At 34.7% G+C, this 10,986-nt stretch overlaps 1 protein-coding gene across 5 annotated transcripts; it reads left to right on the top strand.

The window, feature by feature from the left end:
* Window positions 1–329: 329 nt before the first annotated feature.
* LOC127127923 (SNF2 domain-containing protein CLASSY 3) lies at window positions 330–6,100 on the top strand. 5 transcript variants are annotated; one of them, XR_007805544.1, is made up of 6 exons: window positions 330–1,839; window positions 1,937–2,083; window positions 2,275–4,120; window positions 5,233–5,320; window positions 5,441–5,558; window positions 5,654–6,100. XR_007805544.1 is itself a non-coding variant. In XM_051057194.1 (3 exons), the coding sequence occupies exons 1-3, from the start codon at window positions 529–531 to the stop codon at window positions 4,090–4,092; spliced, it is 3,276 nt and encodes a 1,091-aa protein (XP_050913151.1). In that variant the 5' UTR covers window positions 330–528; the 3' UTR covers window positions 4,093–4,324. The 5 variants fall into 5 exon arrangements, 1 of the variants encoding a protein (XP_050913151.1); XR_007805545.1 differs by having other exon boundaries at window positions 5,227–5,320; XR_007805542.1 differs by having other exon boundaries at window positions 5,233–5,558.
* Window positions 6,101–10,986: the final 4,886 nt, after the last annotated feature.

Here is a 10,986-nt window from a genome sequence, read left to right as displayed (position 1 = left end):
TGAATCTCTTCCAAGCTTAACCAGAGATTTTGGGATCTAACCTGACCCAGTGCACACAGTAGTGTTAAATTCTCTTGAGATAAAATTTTGTCATTTATTGAAGTTCTACTTGACTTGAAAATTTAGTATCTGAAGTTGCGCGTAGAAGATACCGATTTCTACCAAATAAAATAAATAAAGATCTAAATGCACATTAGATTGCTTAAAAATAATCTAAAACACTAACCGTTAGAATTAAGCTAGTTCACAAATCTAGTTATAATAAATATAAAAAAAGATTCAGCATATGAAAAAGATGATGCACTATTTAAGTTATGTATTCATCTTCTGGTTTGGCGCGCGACAATAACTTACTTGAGTACTTTGTTTTTTTCTCTGTTTATCTAACACGCTAACATGAGTTTCTTTTTCCATTAACATCTTCTTATAGTATACCATGACATCACATTTCTAACATTGTCTTCATTCATCTTTTGTTCTTTTCCTCTCACAAACCAAACGTTTTTTTTCTCTCTTTCTGTTGTTGTGATGATGGTAGGAGTTTCAAGTAGAACTCGCAGCAAGAACGTTCCTCTCTATGGTAGTCTTTCCCTTCATGGATCATCAAAGCGGAGAAAGAGCAAGGAAGACGATACGTGTTTTGCTGCTTCTTGTTCTAAACAAAGAAAGGCAAAGAAAGAACCATTTGTGTTGCCTCCAGATGCTAAAGTTATTTACATTGATGATGAAAATGGAGATGATGCCGTAGAGAAAAAGTCCGAGTCTTGTGCTGCGGATATTAAAGAAGAAGTGGAAAATGGGGAGTTTGTTGATGAAAAGCCGTCTGTTGTATGTTTAGATGAATCAGGTGAAAGCTATGAAGAAGATTCAGATTGTGATGAAAGTGAAGAAAATGAGTCAAGTGATGAAGATTTTAGCATAAATGAAGTGAATGAGGTTTCTGAGAGTGATGAAGATGGTGGTTCATCTTGCTCTTCTTATGTGGATGAGGCTAAGAGAAACAGTTCACGGAAATACCTAGAAGTGGTGGCGGAGATGGTGAGAAAGGTAAAGGATGATGAAAATAGTGACATTCCAAAGAAAAAGATTAAGAGTAGTGATGATGAAAAAAGTGAAATTCCAAAGAGGATGAAGATTAAGAGTAGTGATGATGAAAACAGCGAAATTTCAAACAAGAAAAAGATTAAGAGTAGTGTAAAAACAACTACTGGTGTTTTAGAGAAGAAGGGTGTTTTTCATCCAATGGAGGGTTGTTGTTCTTCCTCTAAACTGGATATAGCATCAGAGACAAAAAAGGAAAAAAATGTCTCTGATGTTAATGTGTTAAAATCCAAAGGCAAAGGTAGAGTTAAGCATGATGAAAGTGTGAATCTCGGTGATTCTGAAGAAGGAAAAGAACAAAAAGTTAGAGGTTTAGGGGATGGGGAAGGAAGAGTTTCTATGAATCAAACAGAAGAGAAAGTGATCAAGAACAAAGGAAGAGATTATAAAGATAAAGCCAGCGTCCAAAATGACAAGAAAAAGGCAACAGTTGCTAACAAAGGTTTGAATCAGAGGGGCAAAAACACGCTTTTTATGGCGAAGGAATTGCGTTTATTCGAACTCCTTGCTGAATTCTACTTTGGCAACAAAAGTAATACAGTCAAGAATGACTCAACTCCGAATGATGGTGTTAGTCGTTCAGAAACACGGCCACCAACAGCTTCTGTGGAGACACCTCCATTGATATGGAGCCTTAAAAAGAGGGAAGTAGTGCAGAAGACGAAGGAGGAGGAGGAGCTGGCTAAGTTATGGGATGAAATGGAGAGATCGCTGAGAGAAATGGAAGCCGAATCCATGGTAATCCTTCTCTTTAAGTTTGAACTTTGCATCTGAACTAAAGAACTAGTGCTTAAGCTGATTTTAATTTTTAGTACAAGTTGTTTACTATCTGCAGATTGGGAAATATGAAACTAGTCATAAGAATATAAGAAATCCATCCATTAGCTGCGAGCACGACCTTCGTCTCAACGAGGAGATTGGTGTATGCTGCAGATTATGCCACTGGGTCAAAACCGAGATCAAACATGTCTCCGAACCAGTAGTAAGCACACTTTCATGTTGATATAATCTTGATTAGCAAAATTTAAACAAACTCTACTATTAGTTCTTTATCTGCTACACCATGATAAGCATGGTTTGATGATTCTTATTTGTATAAAAAATTACTTAATTTATGAACTGACATAGACACATGACTTTTGCATTTTTTTGTTATGCACATGACACACACAGGTGGATAAATTTCCCAATGAAGTTTCTAGAAAAAGTGCTCCATTTGATGATGTAAATGTCTCGCACTTTGATGGATCTCAGTTCAAACTTTCTGATAATGATTCAAAGTCCAATTTCCTTCACAGTGAAGGCATTGTTTGGGACCTGATACCTGATGTGAAGCATACCTTGTATCCTCACCAACAAGAAGGCTTTGAATTCATCTGGAAAAACTTGGCAGGAAGCATCGATCTTCACAAGTTAAAGAACGCAGATCCTCAACGCGAGGGTGGCTGCATTATCTCGCACGCTCCTGGAACTGGAAAGACTAGATTGACCATAGTCTTTCTCGGAGCTTATCTGAAAGTTTTCCCGAAATGCTTGCCTGTTATAGTTGCTCCAGCGAGTTTATTGCTTACTTGGGAGGAGGAGTTCAAAAAATGGGACATTGGAGTTCCATTTCATAATTTGAGCAATCTTGAGTTATCAGGTAAAGAGCATGGTGATGCCCTTCATTTGCTTAGTCGGTCTAATAGTGCGGATACAACGCGGATGGCAAAACTGATTTCGTGGAACAAAGAAAGGAGCGTTTTAGGAATCAGTTACAATTTGTACGAGAAGTTAGCCGGAGGAGGAGGATCTTATGACGAGAAAAATAAAAAACAAGAAATTATGGGAAATGTTTTACGTGAGAAACCGGGTGTGCTCGTGCTAGATGAAGGACACACTCCGAGAAATAAGACAAGTGGTATTTGGAAGGTGTTGTCGAAGAGTCAAACAAAGAAACGGATTATACTTTCGGGAACTCCTTTCCAGAACAATTTCTTGGAACTTTATAACATTTTGACCTTAGTGAAGCCTTCTTTTGTGTTACCAGATGAGCTAAAAAAGTTTTGCCAGAAGCCGGAACAGAAAAAAGCAACGAAAGAATGGAGTTGGCAACCGGATTCAGGTTCTGATGATAAGATCAAGCAGTTGAAATTGCTTATGGATCCCTTAGTTCATGTACACAAAGGTGCGATCCTTCAAAAGAAGCTTCCCGGGATAAGGAATCGCGTGCTGAGATTGAAACCCGACAGTTTACAGAAGCAAACTATTGACAGCATACAAAGTTCTCAGAAAACATTCATCTTTGAGCATAAGCTGACAATGGCATCCATCCATCCATCGCTTTTTCTCGAATGCGATCTTTTAAAAAAGGAGGAATCTGTTGTCGACAAGGACCTGCTAGAAAAGGTCAGATTGGACCCCAACAAAGGCGTCAAAACAAAGTTTTTGGTTGAGTTTGTTAGACTATGTGATGCTGCAAGTGAGAAAGTTCTTGTGTTCAGCCAATTCATCAAACCATTGCGCTTAATTATAGACCAATTAAGCTTGGCTTGTAATTGGACAGAAGGGAAGGAAATGCTGTTCATGGATGGAGAAGTTGATCTTAAAGGAAAGCAATCTCTTATCCATAACTTCAATGATGCAAAATGTCAAGCTAAGATTCTTCTTGCATCGGTTAAAGCTAATTCCGAGGGAATTAGCTTAGTCGGAGCTTCCAGAGTTGTGCTACTGGATGTTGTATGGAATCCGTCTGTCAAACGACAGGCTATCAGCAGAGCGTATCGGATTGGACAGAAGAGGGTTGTATACACTTACCATCTGCTAATTGACGGGACTACCGAGTGCGTGAAACATTGTAAGCAGGCCGAAAAGGACCGGTTATCTGAACTTGTTTTTCAAGGTAAGAATAATGATAATGATGAGTTGGAGAAGAGTGGTGTGGAGTTTGAAGACAGTATTCTTGAGAAAATGATACATCACAGAGAGCTCAAAGGCATGTTTGTTGAGTGAGAAAGTTCAGCCAACGGAGCAATATTTGGTAAGAGCTTCGGCTATAAATTATACATTAGATGAATGTTAACTTTTTTATAGGCCAAGGACTAGTTTCAAAAGTAGGATAATTTCTGGTGTACCAGGTTCAATTAGGTGTGTTGTGTTTTTTTTGTTAGTATAATGATGAATAAATGACTTGTTTAACAAGAAACATAAATTAAAGAATGCTACCTCACGTTGCATCTCGTAATTAGCTGGAGTTTTCTAATTATCATGATTAGGTAAAGGAGCTCGTTATGATTGTCCTAAATAGGAAATGCGATAACAATTAAATCATTTCAAACAAAATGTTGTTTGGACTCTTGCATCGCTATCAAAGAGCAAACAACTCATTAGAATCAAATGAGTTTTTCAAAACAAACCGGAAGAATGAGGGTTTTGTGATGCCAATTATGCTATAGATATGAGTGAGAGGAAAAGCACTAAAGCTGGTTGAAATTTCCTCGTAGACAATATAATTAGGATCAAGATAAAACAAGGAACAATTGCTTTATTAATTGCTGAAGCATAATATATTTAAAAAATGGTATTAATACTTACCGATACCGATATTCACTATATTTATGTTAAAAAACACATTGTAATTAATTTACACTATGGATATCACAGTCAATATTCATATGCATGGAGATGAAATCCGCCTCCGCACGGACCCGATCGCCCTCACCCCGAATTTAACGGGGAAAATCCAATTTAACTGGGGTGGGATAGGTGTAGGAAAAACCCGATTTTTAATTACGGAGGAGGAAGTGTTGGATGTTAGTACCCGCCCCACACTCACCCCGTCCTATTAAATTTATTTATTAGATTTATTTTTAATAATTTTACTAAACATTTATTTATTTTTAATCTTAATATTGCAAATTTATTAGAATGATCATTTTCTTAAAATAATATAGATTAAATAAAAATATCATTTATTATAGGGTTAATATCATTTCACACCCTGTCATATAGGCGAGTTCTAGTTTATACTTTGTATTTTTTTTTTCAAAATCAACTATATCATATAAAGATTATGTTTGTTTAAACTTTGGGGGAATGTAACACGTCTGATGTCAATGTGTCATGATAAGTGGTTTTTTTTTTAAGTGACAGATGGACAAACTTATGCCACCTCAGGAAATTGTGTTTATAAAAATGTCTTTTCCATTCCATCCTCGTCTCAGACTCGTCTTCTCCATAGGTTAATGCAACTCATCTTCTCCATAGTATACTACAATTTGTCATTTTCAATCTCTTCTCCGAGTTGTTTTAATTTGAAATTAGGGTTTGAAATGGGTGGTAGCATAAATTCTTCTATCAGGAATCCTAATTGGAGAGAAATACCCCGATGTGGTTCAATCTATCAATGAAGATGTGGATTTCAAACACCCACGAAAGCCCTAAGAGAAAGTTCTAGAAATGCAATTTTTTTTGGAAAGGTAAGTATCATTGGCTCAAAATAATTGATATTGGGTATTGTAAATCCATTCCTCCCTAATTTCTTCTTGTTTCAATTGTTTGATTTTTTTTGTAGAGTGATATAAGTTATGAGTTGTTCATTTGGGATGATGAAGTTGACGAATTGTTATTGAACACTCGGAATAAGGAAAGGTTCACAGGTGCAGATATTGAGTGTAACAATTATGAAGTAATACTTGGTTATCTGAAAGAATTTGGCAACGATTTTGGGAAACATTTTGGCAAAGAATATGGGAAAGATTCAAGCTCAAAGAAGGTTGGGAAATTGAAGAAGCTGCTGTAAATTGAAAGGAAAAAGACTTTTTACCAATGGTTACCCTTATTGTATCATGGATATTGTTAGCTATTGTGTTCAAAATGAATTAACTATCAATGTAATGTTCAACTTTGTTTCAATGTAATCTTGTTGGCTTGTTGTTGGTTTCAATGTAATGTTCTAATGTTCAAGTTTGTATCATGGATGTTGTTAGATATTGTGTTCAAAATGAATCTTAACTGTCAATGTATTGTTCAAGTTTGTTTCAATGTAATGTTGTTGGTCAGCTGTTGGTTTAATGCCCTACTTGGTGTAATCCCAACTGAGTAGTTCTTTCTCATGTCTTGAGTTATATCATCAATCCTCACCTTCTGACTTGTCTGCATCTTGTTTACAACTGCCTCTGCAACCCACTTAGACTTTGCACTAGTATTGTTTAAAACCCTAACATAAGTGTGGGTGCCCACCCACGTTTTTATTTGAAAAGTCACACTTCCACCTACTTTAGAGAATAGACCCAAAAGCACAAATTTCCCTTGCATTTTACTCTCACCATGTATCTTTCATTCTTCATAAATGTAATTTTCCTTCCATTCAAGACTGACCACTAAACTATAGCATCCTTGAAATCACTCAAGGAATTAAATTACATTCAAAGCTTAAACTCATAGTCCTTCCTTAGTTGCTCATTCATAAACTTGTCATACTTTGGAAGTTTTTCATCTTCAGGTGCATCTGGATCTGAACTACCCAAATCATCACTCAAGTATTGATCTTCTTCCTTATCCCTTCTTTCACCATCCCTTATCTCCTTATATATTCTTTCCTTATCCCTTGTTGGATTTATTTCCTTATCCTTTATTTCCTTATCCCTTATTTCAGAGTCCTTTGGTTTAATTTCTTTGGCTATCCTTGCAAGTACAACAACAATAACCTTACCCTTCTTTGCAGGAGATTTCATTATGGGTGCTTAGAGGCACAAATCTTAAACCTGTATGAGTTCTCATTGACTTCATATCTAGTTGCAACTTCTTTGGGCTTGTCCAATTCAAATACTTCAAAACCATTATCTATTGCAGTCGTTCTTTCATCCTCTGTATCATTAAACCTAACCCTCGATGCTTCATCATCACTTTCTTAAACACTTGATTAAGTTCCTACACTCATTTAAATGCATTGAGGCTTAACAACCTTGACTTGGATGTCCTTCAAATTATGCTCGACATATAAATGACCTTCTGTGTTCTCACCAACAATAAAACTAGTGGTGTTCTAAACTTAACAAAAGAAAACACGAAAAATGGAGTAAATTGAACAATTTCATATTTTGATTCACGTTTCTTCATAGAATGTATCAATCGAGTTTCCTGAACGATGACTTGATCCTTGAACGATGACTTGAACGATTGTTTTTCAATGGCATTTCCACTTAGGGCAAAAAATGGGGAGGAGTAGAATATAACTTCTATTGTAACTTTATAAAAACACAATATCCTGAGGTGGCATAAGTTTGGTCGTTTGTCACTTCAAAAAAAATGCCACTTATAATGACACATAGACATCAGGCATGTTCCATCCCCCCCCGGTTTAATAAAATAAAATCTTTATATGGCAATGTTGATTTTGCAAAAAAAAATTACAGGAGGGTAAATTAGAACTCGCCTATAGGACATGAGGTAAAATGATATTAACTCTTATTATAATAATTATTAAGTTAACCAAATATTTAATTTAATTATTGATTTTTATTTTTATGCAAAAAATGAAATTAAAAAAATAAAAATTTGTGGGTGGATGCGGGGTGGGGAAACTTGTTCCTTGTGGGTGCGAGGGTGGGTGGTCATTTGTTACCCTAATTGGGGGCATGGGTGGGGTTGGTTCAAGGAGGCGGAGTGGGGTTGGTAATGCTTAAACCTTCTATATTTCCATGCCTAGTATTGCAAGACCTGTACCGACCAGAATTGCAAAAGTCTTTACACGGCCACAATCGTTATTTAAAACCTTGGGTTGTAGTACACAACTATGATGGATGAAGTGTCAATTTGAGAGTAACATTTACATATTTTTTAGCACAAGTGGAAAAAAGGAGAAAACAACAAGAAATCATCTAAAAAATAAAGTCTTATTAGCGTCATCTAGTATGAGAGTAATGATTCCTACAGGAGGCTCCGCAAAACACTGGTACACCATATCATTTCCAGCTCCATGTTTTTCTAGATAGTCAGCACAAACATTCTCCTCCATAAGAGTATAAAATATTTGAACTCGTCAATATTGTGGAGAATCGTGACATACTGATGTCAAACATTAACCGACTCTGAGATAAGCTTGATAGCAGAATTGGAGTCAGAATAACACATCAAATATGTGATTCCAAATTCATGGATCATACGCAAACCATGATATAACGCCATCAACTCAGCGTGAGTGATGTTGGAATAACTAATATTACCTGCAAAACCGTGAACCCAAGCACCACCAGCATTTCGAATCAATCCATAAAATCCTGAGACATCGGGATTACCGAGGCTACTGTCATCAATATTCAAAATCATATTACTACCTTTGTGTGCATTCCATGTGATCGTTCTCATTGGATGAGATGAATTATGCTTAAGAAAACATTTAACTAACAAAATAAACATAACTCATTGTGATGAGTTTCAAAGTATAGAAAAATAGCACTTCATTAGCAAGACACAATTTGTTCCTAGCGCGCCACAACCACCAGCAAACAGCCAAAAGGATAATACATCTTCGGTTTGTTTAATTAAAAATCTAATTTTTTAAAAAAGAATAGGAAAACATATTAAAATTAAACATCAATTTGTGAGAGGCTATGTACAAAAGAGTATTCTAAATATTAAATTTATTGATATTGACCATCAAATAAGATATTAGTAAGTGAATATTTTACTCTAATTCAGGGTTTATTTTTAGAATTTATGCACTTATTTGACCATAAAGTAATCAAAAAATCCTTAATTTGTACACATAATTACAATTTCCCTAAAAATGTGAATTGATCCTTATTTATCATTGTTTGAATGTGATAGGAATAATGAATGCAAAATAAAATTAAAAGGATCAAGGAGCTATGCATGAAAAGTAAATGAAGCCAAAATTCGAGGCCAAATCCACCGAGCAGACATCCTTTCGATTAGAAAAATCATGGCAGAAGAAACCCCTTTGAAATAGGGAAAAATATACTAATCGATCAATCATTCGATTAAAAGATGAAAAGAGGATTAAAGATTTATTAGAGCTAAAGGAAGCTCAATCCACTAATCGAGCAATCCTTCGATTAACAAATTGGAGGCAAAACCAAAGTCTATAAATAAAAGTATTGGGATTTCAGTTGATAAAAATATGTTTTTACCTTAGTTTATCTCAAGAATATCATTGAGAGACAAGCATAATGAGAGTTCTTGAGAGAGAACTTGGTCAAGGTGGACCGATTTCCATTACAGAAATTATCTCGATGACTATTCTACTTCATATATTCCTTATGTACCACTACCATGACAAAATGTAGCTAAGTGTTATCTTGTTGGGATTAGATGTGTTGACCAAGTGACTTCAAACACAATAGGGGGAGTGAATTGTGATAAAAGGGTTTTTCAAAACTTTTAAGAAAATAATTACTTTTACTTGGTTATTTTTAAGAAAAGAGATGAAGTAGAGATTTAAGTGTGAAATAGTAAATAACATGAAAATTAAGAGGCGAGGGAAAGAAAAGTGAACATTATAATTTAAATTGGTTCGACCTTAAATCACATGGCTTACTCCAATCCCCAAATATTTCTCCTTGATATTTGTATTAACAACTTAAGCTTTTATCACAAGATCATCCCATAACTTTCTTACACCAAGCTTTTATCTAGGTTTAGCTTGAAAACTTTATAGTTATATCAAAGTTACTAGAGAATGATATTCTTGGTTTACTATTATAGCTCACTTAGACTCAAATAAAGTTACATAAGCACAACTCTTACTTAAGTATTTTACTTTCCCAATACTAAAATAATTCTAATTGTATAAAATGTTTCTAAGAAGAGAATGAGTAAGAGATACGAGTTTAAAGTGAGCACAAGTGCTCCGTATATTTTTAAGAAATTGGTAAAGATATGAGAACTTTTGGTCGGAACCTCTTCATAATCGATTAGGCTGTGGCGCTAATTGATTATGATCTAGAAAATTAAATAATAACTTTCTATATCTAGAGCTAATTGATTAAAAGGTTTCTTATTTGGTTATGGGGAAAGTTCACTCCATACACTACTACAAATATATTCATTTCACCTCGGACGCAAAATGGGATTCTACCTCGGTTAGACAAGCGAGGTAACGAAGAGCGACATGAAAATCTGCCACTTTACCCCATCGGTTTCTGAATAACCGAGGGGATAGTTGAAATGGTCATTGGTTCGACCCATAACAACAACTTTTTTATTTATTTTAAAAAATATGTTGCTCGTGCCACACATCTCATAGTTTTTATTAATAACTGAAGGAAAAAAACCATTATTTACATCGGTTTTCATATAATAACCGAGGGGTATAACATATTTTTTTTGTCATTTATAATTTGTTTTTAATCTAATTTTGACTGACCTATATAATTTTTTACACATAAACTACAAATTATGTGATACAATCAGATCATTTTACTTTATACAGAACATAAACACAGAATATCAAATTTACATTGTTTACAAAATCAAATGTACAATGCTTACAATACTTATAATGACATTTGGGATACACAAAATCTCTACCAAGAGAACCTATACATATATGAACGTATATATATTTGCACCTATAATCACAACCTTTATATAATGCTTACAATAACCAAGAAAAACTAGTGTTGTTGAGATTCACAATAAGATAGGAAGGTGTCGACCTAACATGATCGTCTGTCATCTATATCCTGTTGTGAGAATGATTCTTCATTGTTAAACGCCTATAATTTGAGCAAAAATTTAATTATGATAAGCTAACAACAAAAACATTAACTTAACAAATATAAAACAAATTATGTATATATGGATAAAATTAATACCTTAACCCATGAATTCACAATGTCTCCGAAGACAATATCTAACATATGTCTTATAACATAATATCTA

Source organism: Lathyrus oleraceus, chromosome 3, assembly GCF_024323335.1.
Source record: "Lathyrus oleraceus cultivar Zhongwan6 chromosome 3, CAAS_Psat_ZW6_1.0, whole genome shotgun sequence".
NCBI classification, from domain to species: Eukaryota; Viridiplantae; Streptophyta; class Magnoliopsida; order Fabales; family Fabaceae; genus Lathyrus; species Lathyrus oleraceus.
The sequence above is the reverse complement of the archived record's forward strand: the minus strand, read 5'-3'. Positions and strand labels throughout refer to the sequence as shown.